The sequence below is a fragment of the Ambystoma mexicanum genome, chromosome 5p, assembly GCF_040938575.1.
Source record: "Ambystoma mexicanum isolate Mex_15411 chromosome 5p, UKY_AmexF1_1, whole genome shotgun sequence".
In the NCBI taxonomy this organism is placed as follows: domain Eukaryota; kingdom Metazoa; phylum Chordata; class Amphibia; order Caudata; family Ambystomatidae; genus Ambystoma; species Ambystoma mexicanum.
In genome coordinates this window covers 1,347,638,070-1,347,657,167 of record NC_090930.1, presented here as the reverse complement: position 1 = coordinate 1,347,657,167, position 19,098 = coordinate 1,347,638,070, and the positions used below count along the sequence as shown (strand labels likewise).

General features: G+C 46.2%; 1 protein-coding gene across 7 annotated transcripts in view; it reads left to right on the top strand.

Annotated features, from left to right (window-relative positions):
* The window catches only part of LOC138481557 (zinc finger protein 660-like), a 1,126,844-nt gene that overhangs the window by 673,405 nt on the left and 434,341 nt on the right, over positions 1-19,098 (top strand). For 6 of the 7 annotated variants that reach the window (XM_069613740.1, XM_069613741.1, XM_069613739.1 and 3 more), the window contains one exon: positions 12,969-13,085. The exons of the other annotated variant lie outside the window; for it this stretch is intronic. In XM_069613740.1, coding sequence (XP_069469841.1) covers positions 12,969-13,085 — 117 coding nt within the window. The remainder of the gene's footprint in view (positions 1-12,968; positions 13,086-19,098) is intronic. 7 annotated transcript variants of the gene reach the window in all.

The following is a 19,098-nucleotide window of genomic DNA, read 5'->3' as shown; positions in this document are numbered from 1 at the left end:
CACTGGAGAAAGAGGTGAAAGGCAACACGAGCACGTGCACAACTAACACAAAGTAAATTCACGTTGTGCAACAACAGATGCGCAACCTGGAGAACAGAGCAGAAGAGGCGGAAGGTCGGGCTCGAAGAAACAACGTGCAAATAGGGCTTCCAGAGGGAGAAGAGGGAGCCCACCCGACGAACTATGTTGAAAACATGCTGCTACAGGAGATATCGGGTGGAGTACTTAGCCAAGGGTTCGCAGTGGAGAGAGTGTACAGGGCCCTGTCGAGGAGACCTCCACCGGGAGCCCCGCCTCGGCCCATCATTGCTAAGATATTAAACAGCAAAGACGGGGACAAGGTCCTAGAACACTTCTGCATAGGCGGAACGATAAGCAAAGCGTCAGCAACCATCACAGCGTACCCAGACTACACACTCATGGTGCAGAGACAACGCCTGAACTATGTTGCAGTGAAAAGGAGAATGCGTGAAGCAGGCTACAGATGCATGCTGCTGTATCCGTCAAAAATGAAGGTGCTCCTGAAGAATAAGGCTTTGTTTTTTCGAATCCCCAGAGGATGTGACCGCATGGCTGGATTCCAAGAACTACCCGACGAGAGAGCGACCGGGAAATGAACCGGAAACATGCAAGTGCCGAACCGTTGCCCGAGAAGCCTTTTTGAGAGATAAGTACGGCACATACAGTGACATTGGGACTGGATTATAGTAGATTGCATATTACACCAGTAGGTCAGCATATACGTTTCTGAATTATGCATGTAGTCAATGCGTAGTAGGAGGTATTATACCAGGAGTTTCGCTACCAACACCCCCGGGTAGTTTAATTGGGATACTGCTAGGACAGTATCCCCCTGCTGTGAACAGAGTATCGGATATACTGAGAAAAGGGCTAGATGCGGGGGGAGCCTGAGATCCAAGGTTGGAGCTGGGCAACAAGTTGAGGGAGTTAGAGGGAGGGGGGGAGAGACAACAGTGGGGGTTGGGTGGGGAGTTGGGAAGTGAGGGGGAGGGAGGGGAATTGAAGGGTTTGCAGTGATTTTAATTAGGCAACAAGCTTACGTCCACGCGCCGCGGCGCAAGATACAGAAGACAAAAGGGGACGGTGACGGGACTGGGTATGGATGAATGATGGGAGACCTATCTTAACTGGAACGTCCGGGGGCTAAACAGCTACCTGAAGAGAAATAAAATCATGATGTACCTGAAGAGGCATAAAATAGATATTGCTCTACTACAAGAAACCCATCCCACAAAAGAAAAACCAGAGGTGATAAGGAAGAAATGGAAGGGAACCACCGTGGGGGCAACATATTCGGCATACGCCAGAGGGGTAATCACCTAGGTAGCACCGCATGTCCCTTTTCAGCTAATACAATCTGCGGTAGAGCCGGATGGGAGGATGATTGCGCTACGGGGACTAATAGAAAACAGAGAAGTGTGTATTATTAATACATATGCCCCGAACCAAGATACTGTGGCCTACTTTAAAACTCTGTATAGTAAGATAAGCCCATACCTGGGGGGGTTGGGAGGGGTGGGGGGCTATCATATGGGGAGGCGACTTCAACTGTACGCTAGACCCCAGGGTGGACAGGTCGGATGGGAAATTAGACAAACCCACCCCTGCAGCCAAAACATTGAATACCCTGTTGAGAGACTTTAGGACATGTGCAGCCTATACCACCCTTATGATAGACATTACTCGGCCCCACATAATTTGTACAAACGGCTAGATTATATGTTTGCCTCCCCGGAGATGACAGGAGAGATAGTCCAGACCGAATACAAAGCGAGCATCTTTTCAGACCACTCACCACTGATCTTAGCATGGCAGTATCAAGCCCCTAGAGCTAGAATTCCAACGCGGCGGCTGAGAGCCGAAGCATTGAAAGACAAAGGGCCTCATCACGAGTTTGGCGGTAACCCTTAAATGCGGCGGTAGCACTATTACCGCCGCATTTAAGGGTCCGCCAAATCACGGCTTCGGCTAGGAGCTGGGGGGAAATCCGCCGGAATTTCGCGCTCAGCGGTACGAGCGTGAAATTTCCCCATTGAGTCCAATGGGGAATGGTGCATTCCCGAATGGGCTCAATGGGGAATGAGGATTTCCTGTTCCGCCAAACCTGTGATCCGGCGCTAATAGCGCCGGTGGATTTGGCGGTAGGGCAGATAACGCCAGCGCTATTAGCGCCAGTGTTACCGCCCAACTCGTGATGAGGCCCACAGTGTTTAGAGGGGACCTGAGGAGGGAAATTGTAGAATACTTCGTGAACAATACTGGAAGCGTAAAATTGGCCGGCACCTTATGGGATGCATTTAAAGTGGTGGTGAGGGGGATCAGCGATAGCAAAATCCAAAGGGCTGCAAGGAGGCATATTGCAAGAGCTGCAGAAGGCAGAGGAGGAACTAAAGGCAGTCATGCGCAGAGGAGTTGACTCCCTGGAAGAGGCTGACACTATAAACCATTTACGGCAAGTATGCGAAGGGCACTGGGAGAGGCTATGTAACTTAAATCACAAGAAATGCATAGAGAGGCAGCATGCTGGCAGGGACAAACCGGGGAGGTTGTTAGCATTGTTGTACAAAAGCGAAACGCCAAGACCGACGATTAGAGCAATAGAAGATGAAGGAGGACAGATACTTTATACGCAGGGGGGAGTGAACGAAGGGTTCCTCGAGTTTTGCAAATTATTGTATGAAGATACAGATGGAAGTGAAGGGAGCAAGATAGTGGAAACACTAGAGGACATTGGCTTACCCAAATTGAGTGCTGAAGAGAGAGAGAGAACTTAGATGCCCCTATCACACTGGAGGAACTAGAAGCAGTGATCGAGGAATTGGCCACTTGCAAGGCCCCAGGGAAGCGGCCGTCTCCCTAACAAGTTGTATAAAACATATAAGACGGAAGTGCTCCCCTGGCTACTGGCTATGCTAAACAAAGCTCTCGAAACAGGAACATTGCCAGAATCCCTGAGGGAGGCGATAATCATCCTGATTCTTAAACCTAATAAGCCGATCATGGATTGCGGATCGGATAGACCGCTATCCATGCTGAACCAGGACAGGTCATAAGCAACATATACATCCTGATCAGACTATATACATCCCGCACAGAAGCATATCCAACAACCTTAGGAGGCTTCAACGGGTCATGGAGCAGACAGAAGGGCAGGCGCAGGAAGTTGCAATTGTTTCATTGGATGCGGTGAAGGCCTTCGACTTGGTTAAATGGCCGTGGCTCATAGCAGCCTTAAGGGAATATGGCATAGGGCCCGAGTACCTGAAGTGGGTTAGACTGTTGTATAGCTCACCACTAGCCAGAGGGGTTATTTCAGAAAGATGGCAATTTAGCAGAGGTACCAGACAGGGGTGCCCTTGGTCCCCGATGTTATATATCCTTGCATTGGAACCCCTAGCGATATACCTAAGACAACAGTACGGAGAGGTGGGTATTTTCACAAAAGGAGGGCCACACTTAATATCATTATATGCAGATGATATGTTGTTATACTTAAGATACCCGGAGGAGAAACTGCAATACATCCTAGAACTAATGGAGCGATTTGCGTCGCTCTCGGGCATCGCAGTCAACCCCAAGAAGTCGTGCATATTCCTCTTGGGAAGATATAAAGGGATCCCGCGGGAGCAGCTACCCATCCTACAAATACCCTGGGAGACCAAAACCTTTAGATACCTGGGGATAGATATCTACCACGCGGTGGAGGATGAACACAAACATAACACAGAGAAGGCAATAGTAAACATTGAGAACAGCATGAGATTCTGGGCTAAGCTCCCTTTGGCCATGGTAGGGAGAGCGGCTTTGTTGAAAATGGTTGTATTACCGAGGCTGATACATTTATTCAGAAATATACCATACATGATACACAAACGATTCTTTACCAAACTCCAGAGCATATGTAGAGGCTTCATCTGGCACAACACCAGAAATAGAGTAGCCCCTTGGAAACTACAGAATACATATGACGAAGGAGGCATAAAACTTCCCAATTTTGAGATCTATTATTAGGCCAGCCAGCTACAATATGTGGCCAGATGGCTATCGGAAGACTCAACTGCAGAGTCCACACTGCTGAGGTCAGAATGTACTCCGTTTTTCTTGAAATAATGGATATGGCTGCCTAAATCAGAGCTAAAAGGGTGTCAGAGAATGCTGGAATTGGGATGGCAAATGTGGCGGAAAGCTTGCCGGGCCATGGAAAACCTGACTCCGTGCTCCCCGCAGGTACCGCTCGTAGCACTGATCAAGGGGGATGCGCAATTGAGGAAAACGATACGCAAGCACTAGGAACCGGTGGGTATTACGACAATAGGAGACATATGGCAAGATGGGAAGATACTAGAATTCAACGCACTGGTAGAGGAAATGGGCCTACATCTAGGGCAATATATTGCATACACCAGACTGGTGCAACGGGTGAAAGAAACATGGTCTGAAATAGTGCTGGAAGACCAACCAGATACAGCCATAGAAACAATCTACAACATTGCACAGGGAGGGCACAAGGTTTCCCGAATCTACGAACTGTTGATGACCAGGGTGGGGATGGAAGTGACCCAGCTAAAACGGAATTGGGAAGAGGAAGTGGGAGAAATCATGAATGATGGGCATTGGGAGAGGGCTCAGCGGTACCATTAAAAAGGTATCCAGGAATGCAAGGTTGCAACAAATTCAGCTATATGTAACTCAGAGCTTACATGACCCCCCAGAGGATAGCCAGATTTAAAAACGCAGAAATACAAACATGTCCCAAATATGGAGAGGTGAATGCTGGGATGACCCATATATTCTGGGCATGCCCGGAAATTGGTAAATTCTGGAAAGAAGTGGCCCATCGCATGTCAGAGAATGGGATCCCGCTAAATGTGGAATCAGTGTGGGAATGTATGGTGGGGGTTCCCTAGACCACGTAAGCTAGAGCATGTGGGTAAACTTAAAGATCTGGTTTGCATACTGGCCAAGCGCAGAATTGCCATGGGTTGGAAAGCATGCAACAGACCAAAGGTAGAGGTTTGTTGGAATGATCTCAAGAAGTGGGCTGAAAAGGAAAAAAGGCGGTATGGACTGAAGCAGCCAATAGAGGGGGCGGGGGGAGAAGAAGCAGATACATTGACGGCCTGGAGGCACTTAGTGGCCACATTGTCTGGGTCCACCCAGGTATGCCCTAGCAGGGATGATACCTCCCAAAAAACGTAAGAGGGAACACCCCTAGAAGATATAACGGCAGAAGGCGGAATGGAGTAGGCTAAAGTTAAGGGGTGTGGGTAAAGGGTGAGCAGCGGCTATGGTTTAATATGATACGAGATACTTAAAATGTATAACATACACCGCTAAGTTTGGTTTATGTGTTGAGTGGTTGTTGTAAAGAATTGTTTTAAAAAAAAAAAAGCTTCATCAAGATATATATATATATATATATATTTCTGAGGCTTGTGGAATCTGCTTAGATCACATGCTCTGCATAGGCTGACATCTAGTGGAAGCTGCAGAGTATTGCAGTTGTTGTTTTTGAAATTCCAAAAGGGACGTCGACTGGGCATGGCAATAATACTATCCCTAGTGTGACGTCCACTGTACCCATTATCCCTCATGCGTCGAGGTCCCTCAGATAGTTTTTTTCCGCTATTCTAAATGGACGCTTATAGCTAAGTTCCTCTTTCGGCTTATAGCCATTTACTAATTCACAATTGCCGATAGTTTATTCTTTCTATCCTTTATACCACCGACTATCGAAACATCACGCCGGTGAAGACAAGAATAACGACCATCAGAAGACTCCACCGACAGATCCGTTTCGGCCTTGGAAGGCCGCCCCGGGCTTCGGTCCACCCAGTAGGGAGAGAGGTCATTTTAGAATGTATATGCCCCCTTTCTTACATTATAATTGCCTTGCTGCTGTATCCTTTCGTTATGGATAGGACCCCCTTTAAATTCTGCCCCAAGTGCAATAGGAAATTTCCGGTGGTTAATAAACACCTAGTCTGTAACCTGTGTCTCCCGAGAGACCACGTTGAGGGTTCTTGTCGGGCGTGTAGGCTCTTCAAGCCCAAGACTTTGAAGGACTAATCTACCAAACGCTGGGCCCACGCCAGGCGGCTCGAGGCCATGGAAATAGAAGGCACTTTCAGCGACAGCAACAACGCTGTGGTTTCTGACGGCGAAGGCGACGGGGTGACTTCGGTTACCCAAGAGCAGGCCCCGACCCCGGAAGACAGGCCGGCGGCCTTGTTATGGGGACAACATCCAGCGGTGGAAGCGCTATCCACCACTAAGCACAAAACCCAAGGCTGAGACTCAACACACGTGTCGAGCGGAAGGCAACGCACAATGTTCAGGGAAAGGTCCATGCAATCTCTGTCCTCTGGGCACGCTCGTTCGAGATCACTGCATGGCAGGTCACGGCCGCCGAAGGACGGTACGAACATCGCGCGAATAACTCCCACCGAAGCCAGATCATCCACAGATGAGTCTCCGGTTCAGTCTGCACCCGAAATTCGACGCTCTGCATCAAATCAGGCACTTGGCCCCAAACAGTCGGCAAACACACTTCAGGGGGCCAGGGTAGGGAGAAAGAGTCCAAAAAGAAGCCCTATAAAACCCCTTGTAGAGAGAAAACCCCTTATAAGGAGAAATCTCAGGAGGCTAGGCCCAAAGAACCTGTATTATTTCCTCCAACAGATGAAGACTTAGGGCTCCCTTCCCAAACATTGGTCATCCCCAGTTCAGCACAATGGTCGGCTGAGGATATAGACCGGGTCAAGAGGAGGATTTCCTTCATTGCCAACTTCTATGAAAAAGACCCTGCCTATTTTCAAAGTTTCCACTCCACTTCCCCCACTACAGCACCCTCTGGGTCACAGATCCCTTCTCAACCCCCTGCTAAAAGGTCTCGCCCGGAGAATCCAGTGCAAGGCGCAGTCATTGATCTCCATGACCCGGACTCCGACCATGAAGACCTCTCTATTCAAGAGGCAGCAGACCCTTACTATGGGGATGACACAGCAGACCCTTATTACGGGGATGATGAAGACCCTGAGGTTGACCCCGAGGCAAATATGTATCCCATGGACTCTCCTGTTAATCAGGATCCCCCGGTCATGGACTCTCCCATTGACAACCAACCCCTTCTAAATGAAGTGCTCGTCAAGGCGGCAGAGCATTTTCAAATAGAAACTCAGGAAGTACAGCAAGATAGGGATTTTGTAGAAGAAATCCTAGGAGACAAGAAGGCTGTCACGCAGTTTATCCCTCTCCTCAAGTCCATTCAGCGAAATATAAAGCCATCGTTGGAAACCCCTAATCTCACGTGGGCAGTGAACCCCTGCATAGAGAAACTGTTTAGACCTGACCCGCTGTATATCAGAGGGCAACTGAAGCCCAATTCACTAGTTGTCACTACAACAAGGAAGAGGGCTGGTACTCCCCTACATTCCTCTGAGGCCCCGCCTGACAAGGAAAGCAAGAGACTTTACACGATGTGCAGAAAAGTGGCATCCTCTGCGGCATTCCAGACTAGAATTGCCAACAATTCGACACGGTTGGCCAGTTACAACTGCCACAAATGAGATGAGGTCTCGGCCTTACTATCTCCGGCCCCTTAACCACTTAGGTCTCAGCTTGCCCAAGTAGCCGCAGAAGGCAGAGCAGTGTCAAACTGCTTAATAAAAACCGATCTTGACGCCACGGACAACACAGGCAGGATAATAGCAGAGGGGACTGTTATCAAGCGACACGCTTGGTTGCGCCATTCGGGTTTTAAACCAGAGACGCAAGCTACCCTTATCAACATGCCCGTTGAGCCCAATGTGCTCTTTGGCAAGGCTGTTGAGGAAGCCTTAAAGATGGCCAAAGAAGAATACGATACTCTCAAGTCATTGGGCCAATTTACCAATAGACCTACCGGCCCCAGAGGGGAGACAGGAATTTTTGTTGCTCACATGGCCAAAATTCACAGAGGGGTTCCACTTAAACCCAGAGCCAAGGTACTACAGTCCTCCCAGAATTAACCAAGAGGAGCATTCAGATCTGCGGATGCGGTAGAGGCAACTCCTCCCGAGGTGGCACGCCACCTTAAAAGCAGTGACTATCCGCTCCAGGTGCCCTCCCATGCCTCTCTAGTAGGAAGGTGCATATTCACCTTCACCCACGCATGGGAGGCAATAACCACACACAGTTGGGTGCTGTCCACTGTAACAGGTGGATATTGCATAGAGCTCCTCGAGCCACCCCGGAACCACCCCCCACGACAAAAAACCCATTCCAAGCAACACCAGAGTATCCTCCTCAAGGAAGACGCCACACTTCTACTAAAGGACACCATCGAAGCCGTTCCGGCCAATCAGGTAAACAAGTGTATTTATTCAACTTACTTCCTTGTGCCAAAGAAAGATCTAACAGTTTGCCCAGTATTAGATTTGCGCCCTGCAAACAAATATGTCAAGCCTCAAACGTTCCGAATGACTATGCTACAAGAGGTAATGCCTCTACTAAAAAAGGGGGATTAGATGCCAACATTGGATATGAAAGATGCCTATTCTTGCGTTTCAAGATAGCGAACCAGTACTACCAATTCAAAGTGCTACCCTTCGGAATAGCATCTGCCCCAAGGGTATTCACAAAGGTAATGCCGGTGGTGGCAGCACACCTGCGCAGGGAGGCAATCCCAGTGTACCCTTACCTGGACGGCTGGCTGATTACAGGGGAGTCCCCCCTAATTTGCAGTTAAAACATTCAGAGAACTATCAACCTACTCTTCCAATTGGGCTTTTCCATCAACAAGAAAAAATCAAGCCCTGTGCCAAGCACAACCAAACGGCTCCCTGGAGCTGTCTTAAATGCACAAGAGGAGTTGGTCTTTCCATCAGAGGAAAGAGTCAACAATATGTTACTGCAAATACCACGTTATCAGGCCGGCCGCCAGATAAGGGTGCGCAAAGCAATGCGTTTGCTAGGCATGATGGCATCTTGCATTTACCAGCTTCCTCACGTGCGACTGCGCATGCGACCCATGCAGGAGTGGTTGGCGAAACAGTGGTCTCAAGCAAGTGGTCAGTGAGACAATCTAGTGGTCGTTTCACCAACACTAGTACCGAATCTTCGCTGGTGGACAAGAGACAATCTGCTGAGGAAACCCTTCTACGATCCGGAAGTACAAGCGATTGTCACGACGGACGCATCACTCGCTGGGTTGGGGGTTCACTACCTTCACCACACAGCTCAGGGTCTGTGCTCTCACACGGCAGCATAGAACCACATCAATCTGCTAGAACTACTGGCAGTATTCAAGGCCCTTCAGGCGTTCGAACCTCACCTAGCGAACCAATCTGTGCAGATCCTGACAGACCTCACTACAGCAATGTTTTACATCAGCAAACATGGGGGGCACACGGTCTCCAAATCTGTCCAGGCTTGCGCAACAAATTTGGAAATGGGCACTCAAACGGAAAATATTCCTAAAGTCGCAGCATGTTCCAGGGGAACTCAACTCTCTCATAGACTCATTGAGCAGAGATCCCCTACCAGAAGAACACGAGTAGCAACTACACGCAGGGGTAGTAGAACACCTCTTCTCTCAATGGGGTTTCCCCACAATAGACTTGTTCGCTACAAGTGAAAACAAACAATGCCCAGACTTCGCGTCCAGGTTCCCCCAGCCAGGCTCCAAGGGGAACGCCCTATGGATGAACTGGTCAGGGAAATTTGCTTACGCTTCCCCCCCCCAACACCTTTAATGAGGAAGGTGGTGAAAAAGATCCAAAAGGAACAGGTGACGCTCATCCTAGTTGCTACTATGTGGGCAAGACAACCCAGGTATCCACATCGGTTTATAGTCATAATGTCGACAAAAAAATGTCGACAGACAAAAATGTCGAAAAAATAATGTCGAAAATAATAATGTCGACATTCTATACTTTTAATGTAAAAAGTCATAATGTCGAAAAAAAAATGTCGACATTTTTTTTTCGACAATATGACTATAAACCCTTAACACTATCAACACCTCACCCAACACCCTCCTGCAACCCCCCCACACCCCACACCACCACCCTCCCACCCCTCATATGCAACACATTCTAATTATTTATATATTTATTTATTTATTTTTTCAATAAATAAATAACCAACAAAAAGTATCATTTACTATGGGGGGGTCCCCCCCCCAACCCCCCCTCACCCAACACCCCCCTGCCACCCCACCACACCCCCTAACCACCCTCTCACCCCTCATACTCAACACAATCTAATTATTTATTTATTTATTTTTTCAATAAATAAATACGCAAAAAGAGTCTAATTTACTATGGGGGGGGTCCCCCCCCAACCCCCCCTCACCCAACACCCCCCTGACACCCCCCCACACCCCCCCCCAACCACCCTCTCACCCTCATTCCCAACACATAGTAATTATATATTTATTTATTTATTTATTATTCAATAAATAAATAAATAAATAAAAAGAATATCATTTACTATGGGGATGTCCCCCCCAACCCCTCTCACCCAATACCCCCTGCCACCCCCCACCCCTCATACTCAACACATACAACACAACAATAAATATATATTTATTTATTTATACAACATTTCGAAAAAATGTCGACATTAATGAAAAATGTCGACATTTTTGTATGTCGACATTATTGATTTTCGACATTAATTTGTCGACATTTTGACTGTCGACATTATTGATGTCGACATTATGACTGCACACCATCCACATCTGCGCAAACTGACAATGTGCGATCACATCAAACTCCCGTGCCTGTACAATCTGCTCACTCAGCACGGGGGACTAACAGTGCACCCTCAACCTCACTTAGTAAACCTACCAAGAGGATCTGCTCTCGCGAGAGGGGGGTCAGGTTCACCATCCAGAGGTCAGAGCTCTCAAACTTCACGCTTGGTATCTGAAAGGTTGAGATATAAGGATTGGGACCTCCCAGATGATGTGATGGAGGTGTTGCTTTCGGCCAGAAGGCCAGCAACAAAATCCCTGTACCATTGGCGTATGTTTTGCGACTGGTGCAGAGGACAAAATGTTGATCCTTTTCAGTGTTCAATTCCTATGGTTTTGTCTTTCTTACTTTCTTTGGCCCAGAGGGGCCTTCAAGTAGGTGCCATTAAAGGTTACCTGGCGGCGCTGTCTATCTTTAAACGCTCATCTGAAGAATGCTCTTACTTTAAGATTCTTTTGATTTCTCAATTTCTTAAAGGACTGACTAATGTGTTCCCGCCGTCCCCTTTCCAGGTGCCGGTTTGGGATTTGAATTTGGTTTTGAAATTTCTAATGGGTGCTCCGTTTGAACATTTGCACTCTTGTCCCTTGGGATTATTGTCCTTCAAGACAGTGTTCTTGGTTGCGGTTACTTCCGCTCGAAGAGTGAGTGAATTGCAGGCACTTTCCTCTAAGTCGTCCCTTACTGTGTTCCACAAGGACCGGGTTGTACTAAGGGTACGTCCTTCCTTTCTACCTAAGGTAGTATCTGAATTTCATTTGAGCCAGAACGTGGTTCATCCTTCTTTCTATCCTCCTCCTCATCCTGGTAAGGAAGAGGAGCGACTCCATAGGTTGGATCCTAGGAGAGCTCTGAGATTTTATATTTCTAGGATGTCCAGGGTCAGAGTGGACGATCAACTCTTTGTGGGATATGCTGGACACCGATTGGGTCAGGCTGTTGCCAAACGGACCCTGTCCAGGTGGATTATCCTCACCATTACGAAGTGTTACCGATTGGCGGGTACGGACCCTCCTGAAGGGTTGAGAGCTCATTCTACTAGGGGCGTGGCTACTTCCACAGCCCTCCAATGGGGAGTTCCTATTAGGAATATTTGTGATGCAGCCACATGGGCTTCTATCCACACCTTTGTTAAACATTACTCCCTGGATACACTCCATGGTCATGATATGGCCTTTGATAAGGCGGTTCTTTATTCTGCCATCTGATTGAGTACTCTAAATTCTTTTCCCTCCTCCATTTTGTGGTACTGCTTTGGGAGTCTGTCAAAGATGTGGAATACGTTGGAGGACGCAATCCATTTGAAGAACAAGTTACTTACCAACTGGTAACGTTCTTTCGACTGGATGTTCCTCCAACGTATTCCACATCGCCCTCCCAGCCTGCCCCTCTGGAGAATTTCCTATGCGATTGGAGGTTATGTTTCCGCAAGGCTATGTGCAGTCAAGTAGGCATTGGATTGGTGCCACACGTTCTGGGGGAAAAAACATAAACTGAGGCTACGGGCGCTGTGCATCCTATTTATAACATCCGGTGAAGCCGCCCTCGACGGAGGCCTTTGAGGGACATCGACCCGACGTCATTGACGCAGGATGCCCTCTGCCAAAAAAGTTTCTGAAGTGCACAGCTGTGGACATTACATGTCAAAGATGTGGAATAGGTTGGAGGAACATCCATTCGAAAGAACGTTACCAGTTGGTAAGTAACTTGTTCTACTATCTCCATATTCCCAGTGGTTGCTCCTGGTCACTTGGTACTCCTGGGTAACCAGGAGTGGCTTTTAGCTCCTACTTATCCAATCCTAATGTCAATCCATGCTGTATTGACCCCAAATAACTTGGATAGCGCTCAGTTACTTCCTAGCTAGGTTTGGTCCATGTAAACCCACATTAATTATATGGCCACCTTTTCTTCAATATGCTCATTCAATGGATTTTACATTTATCTCCTACGAATAGTAGAACAAACTCTCAGTCCTGACAAGTCATATAAAATTGATGAAGGTAAAAGGTGTTTGTGACCTGCATCTAGTAAACACATGACTGTTTCCACCTCTTAAGTAGAAGCAGTTCTAAATATTCTATTCTACCCGAGGTGATATCGGAATGAGTTTTGGGCTAACCATGTGCAATCAACTAGCTTTTTATCCGAATATTCACAGTGTAGAAGTAGCAGTAAAAATGAGTAACCTGCATATTCTCTGTACAGACTATCATCATGGCTTCTACCCAGACATTGTGTTTCCAAATCAGGAAGAGAAGGAGATACATTGCAGAGAGTGGTCTGTCTCGGAAGGATCTGAAATCCGCAATCGTGGTACCAAAGGTGAGTGGGATGTAATAAACTGTGACCATACTTCCCTCTGCCTCCTTTACAGCATCCAAACACTTGTGAAAGGTCCCAAACCTCTAATATAGTTCTTGCATCCTACCTTCGTTAAGTCTTGTGCATAAGTGTCCATCACAGTGTTCTTTAGTTGTGTCCATCCCTTTTAAGTACGGTATCATGGCAGCACTTCCTTAAAACGTGTTGCCCGAGAAATTGTCGTCTGCCCAACCCACATATAGGTAATGAATCATCCTTATTAGAATTGCATGGGTAGTGTTCGTGCTATGGGGATCAGTAGACAAATGTATAGTCTTTAACAGACACAGCTGAGCCAGAAAGGGGGCCATTATGTATTTGCATTTGAAATTCTTCATTATTTTCCAATTCCTAATGGCTATACCTGGAGTACTTCCTATCTTTGTTAGGCCATTAAGTAGGATAAAGCTATAACAGGAAATCCCTTTTACACATATCAATGAAGCCTCACGATAAATGGGGGTGGTAAGCCAAATTGTGTGACTATACCACAATACTGTAAATACTACTTATGGTTATTATTTTGCAGATTCCAAGCTTGAAACAAATATTGACTGATCCGAAATTGAACCAAGGGGTCATTAGAAATCGCAAAAAAATGAATGCAGTATTTGCAGTTGTCCAACTGTTGTGCAATATGGGAACACTTCTATTTTTTCTGTTAGGCTGAAGAGAAAAAATACTGAAGATTCTACTTGGTTGATGTACCTTGAAAATCCTAAACTGTGATTTGTGGGAGAGTACTTTTACTTTTTTTGTCTATGCCCTATATCACAGATGGCCTTAATAATTGACTGAATTCGGAGACAGCACAAGGGTTTTTTTTTTCTTAAACCAGTTGAGCAATGCTGATTGTATGAGCACAGTTTTCGACGTATAACTATATTGCACTTGGCTTGAAAGGGGATGGGGAGGGTAATACTAATGGGCCTCTTTCGAATGGAGTGTGTCAACCCGCGTATTACTCATTTTTAGATATCTTCTCTTCCAGCTTTAGCTGCTTCCTAAAAGATATTTCGGCAGAGGGCGATGTGCGTCGATGTGGTTGACGAGATGTCCCTCGGGGGCCTCTGTCTCGAGGTCGATATCATCACGGGTATACATAACACACACACCGCCCATTAGCTTCAGTATCTGTTTTTCTCTAATAGCTTATGTTTCGAAGATTATGGCACGCTTTCAGTTTCCTCAAAACTGCGACATTGAGAAAATGGCCTTGTGTTCGGGTTCATCTACCCCGAAGACTGGGTTTAAGAAGTGTCATGACTGCAGCACCAAGATGTCCATTACAGATTCCCATGGGTCTGTCTGTGGTGCATGGGTGTCGAGCACAGGACGGCAGACTGTGGGTATTGCCAGTCCATGACAGGCAAAGCATTAAAAAAGCATAAGGGGAAGTTAGCAGATAGGTCCCCTATGAAATCCCCCTCCAAGACACTGTCGAAAAGGTGCTCATCAGAAGAGTTGAGAGGCGACTCACCACGGAGGAAGAGGTCCAAGAAAGGCTCTTGCTCCAGAAGCAGTTCACACCATCGTCCTCTTCTTCTAGAAAGATGAAGAAAAGGCACCATAGGTCTACATCCACATCCTCAAATTCCTTGCCTGAGCGGAAATAGCCTGCCCAAGTAAGCTGGCAACTCCAGCCGAATGGGAGGTATTCAGGCAGAAAAAGTTTGAAATGTTAGAGACGGTGGCTTGGCCCCCCTCGAAGGAGAAGACAAAAGGTAATGTCCCTGTCGCGCCGTCAGAAGCCAACAAGGAGAAGTCTAAGGGCAAATACTGTCTGCTAGGGAGACAAGCCATTGATACCTTGAGAACTGTTGAGGTCTTGGTTTGCCGACGCGACGCGTCCTTGTCTGTCGAAGACTCCAAGTCAGGAGTAGAGTTCTCCGAGGACTCATCAACGCCGATAGCATCGAAGCCTGTAACGCCAAAAGCATCGAAGTCATCAGCACCATCTGTGTCCAAGTCATCGATGCCATTGGCGTCAAAACCTTCGATTTCATCAAAGGAAATAGAGAAGACCTTTAAACCTGTACCTAGGAAGGATTTTGCCATCCGACCAGGATACACCACCCTTTGGATTAGAGTTTGGAACACCTAATGTTTGTGAGGCCGTCATTTCGTAGGACTCCAGAATGAAGGACCTCTTTGAAAATGTATAGTCAGCAAAGTGGTATAAATACATCGGCAGAGCTGGAATTGGGCAAGCCAGACCCAGCAGAGCATGCAGATGCTTCCTATAGACAGTTAATGTCTAGGGTAATTGCATTTTTGGGATAGGCCAGGCAGGCCTGCTCCTCGATTTGAACAGGACTATCTTACAGATATTTTGGATAACAGACCACAGAAGGATCCTGTATTAGAGTATCACATTGCCCTGCAAAACGGAGTTAAAGCAAGTGGCTCTGTAAGTGGCTGTTCTGCTGGGAGTGCTGTTTGAGTCCTGTGAAGTCCCGTGAAGAACGTGTATTGGTATGCCTTATGAGCCCTGCCTGCTCCTTCCACATACTTTTGGACTCTCTAATATATTTATATGGACTATACACTAAATGTAGTGTCTAATTACATCTTTTTTACCTAATTTTTAGTGTGGCCCCGCCCACTTTCCCAGAAGCCCTCAAAAAGTGGTGGTTGCGCGCTCATGCGCCCTCAGAGTAAGTGGCTGTTCAGCTGTTCAGCGTGGCAACCGTGACACCACGATCCTAGTTTGATTCCATCTGAGTGATCCCTACACATGTCCTTGGTACGTGTGCTTGTGTGTTCCATGTGAGTAACAAGTACTCCCCTCCAAAGATTATATCCATCTTGTTGTGCCGGCACTCAATGCTTCATTTAAATGTAATATCATTCTGTGCCATTCCTAGCCTTTCTGTGTGGTAGCCTGGGACAGCCCGTGACAGGCTTACTGCTCCGTACATATTGTCGAGGTGAGAGTTGCTCCCTGGTATCTGTTGTTCTAAGAAATAGATTGTGCTTGGCAGAGGCGTGGTTTAGGTGTATTGTACGCAAGTGAGCAGTGCTCATCGACTGCTTGCAATTGCCTCCTCACACACGTACCTTATAAAGTGAAGTTTGACATCACGTCTGCCGCTTCATTCGCTTTAATAGCAAGTTTTAAATGTTTTCTATGTTTCACAAAAGTGTTATTTGAAATGCTTTTTATTGTTTCCTAGGATATCGTTGTATATAAACAGCAACTTTTATATGCTTCACATTATGGTGTTTGAATCGCCTCGTACAGTTTTCTAAGATACTGCTGCATGGCAGTTTGTGAGTTTGTGTTCCACCAAGTACATTTGTGAGTTCACTACTGTGCCTGCTGTTTCAAGTAGAACTGGTGCTTTGCTTTGCACAGTAACGTCACTTGTCTTTCTCGTATAATAGATTGCTTTAGTACATATGGGACTATATTAACAGTGAAATAGTGTAATGACCAACCATCTGGGAGAGCTGGAAATGCATAAAACCCTTAGAAATAGGCGCATATGCATACCTAAGGTCATCACACGTCCCAATATACCACCCTTCAATGGTAACCCCATTACTGCATATTTCCCCAAATGTCTCATCTCAAGCACCTGAATGTGCCAGCAGTGCGAGCGATGCGCTCTTGTCGGCAGAAACTACTGACGATCTGATACTAGAACTATCTAGTGATTTGGGTTGTGTGAGCTCAAAACTCTTAAACGATGTATTGGGTGGGTCCTTGCCCTCGCAGCCGGAGCATGCTCAGGGTGAGGGTGTGGCCCCTGTCCACCCCACTGCAATTCCTGTTGTGGTGCTAAAAGTAGATGACAATGACCAATCGCTGTCTGGATCAACTGTCCATTTTGATAGCGATTACAACTTGACTCTAGCAGCTCCTGTATTGTCTGCTTTTCCATCCTCTTGTGTGTCTCAGAATCCTTGCATAAAGCAAGCAATTGATCTATCTAACTCTCAGTTAGAGGAAATGGAACTTGAATATTTAGGTCAAGATCTTGACTGTTCAATTGGTGAACCCACTGCCACTCCTCTATACTTTGCTCCATCATCAAAGTTAGTTAACCTTACCAACTCAAAGGTTCCTTCTCTGGTGATCTCTGACCCTGTGACTGCAACTGTTATTAATCCCCTGGCCCAAATTCTAGTGCTCTTCCCATTTTTATGCTCAAGTCATCTTCTAAAACATGCCATCCCCCACACATGATACCTACACATGAGGTTACTACTGATCCTGGTACTGTGAAGGATGATGGCGAAAATTATCAGAGCATGACGTCTGATGATAAATTTGAAGCTCTTGAAAATTTGCTATCAAACTTATTGGCCAAATGTACCCTCATAGAAACTAAAATTGACATCCAATCACTTTTGATTCATACTAGTTTAAGGAGGAAATGTGGCGGGCAGTGCTTAGCGAAGAATATTCCTGTCTCGTCCTTACCTCTTCCTCAGAGTAAACTGACCTCGACAAAGGAAACTCAGAATGTTCCTTGCGATAAACCACTCATGTGTAAATCGCGACTATTGAATCGTGTCCATCATGCATTTATGTGTGGTAAGCGACGCAGACCTAAAAGCAAACGTAATCTTTTGTATGATCATTCTCTTCCCGGTAATGTGCCTCTGACCACGAAAAATGTCTCCATGCACATTGAGCCTATTGTAATTGTATCCAATCCTGACTCATCTTGGAATACCATCATGCAGCATTATCGAAATCAGCATGGTTGCTAGGAAAACTGCCAAAATAAGAAATACTCAAAATCCCAAACAAAAATAAAATGATTGCTTCCAGTCATGCTGACAATAGTCAGATGACTCTCCCCAAGGAATGGATTACAGGTAATAGTGCTGTGGAAGATAACCTCCCCCATTGCTCCGGTACATAGATCCCAACTAAGGTTGATACAATGGCGGCGCTACAATTAACACAAGTTCCTGTAGATCAGCCTCAATGTCCGCTCAATAGATCAGCAATATTGAAAATATTCAATGCAATCATACCATTGAGAGCTATAACCTCAAACGACATCCGGTTAGTTGACCAAATTGAGCTTAGCAACCACTATACATTCAATATATGTTTTAAAACCGATGCTACCCTTAACTACATTATGGGCTTTGAAGAACATCTTCAACTTGGCTATATCGCCCAAAGAGTCAATATTCCGGTCATAAAAAGGAGCTATGCAATTCTAGGTACTGCTGTGACATCACTGACCAACAAGGCTAACTTGGCAATAGATTTCAAGCAGTGTATCCCACATAAATCTAGGCTACCAATCACATCATGCCATAATGGAACTGCAGTGCCTCGTAAAATGAAAGTAGACGATTTTCACCCAAACAATCCTGTCAAAAATTCATCCAAGGATGCCCCCGAAGGCTATTGGCAATGGTTACCCTTAACGTTCAAAGAACACTTCTCTGACACACGCCAATGACCCGTGAACCCAGAATTTCTTTACTTTTGGAACACTCGTGGCCATTCGCACATCTTGGAAGCAGATGGACTGTTGGGCAACATTGACATGTTCTCAATTGTGGCCCTCCAAGAAACTTGGGTCACAGCTGAGTTACAGATTGATGATAGACATATTGTTCATGAAGTTGCCATAAAAGGCCATCTGGGACGTCCGAAGGGTGGATTACTGATATCTGTTCAGGCCCCTTGGTCAATTGTGAAATTGCCGCAATCTACACCAAACATACTAATTGCAAAAATATTGCAGTTTGCGATGAACATAATCATAATTAATGTGCTTGATCCACCAAATATGTCTCTGATCCTAGAGAATTCGAAAACAGTTGAAACGATTCTAAAACTCTACTCGCAACGTGTTCCTATTTGGCTACTTGGTGACTTTAATGCCAAGATCGGTGAGATGACCACAATTGAGCAATTGACCGCTCACTCTCATAAATCTGAGGTTATTAAGTCGGCTTTCAACACACAAGATAACAAATGGCATAAGACATTTCAACC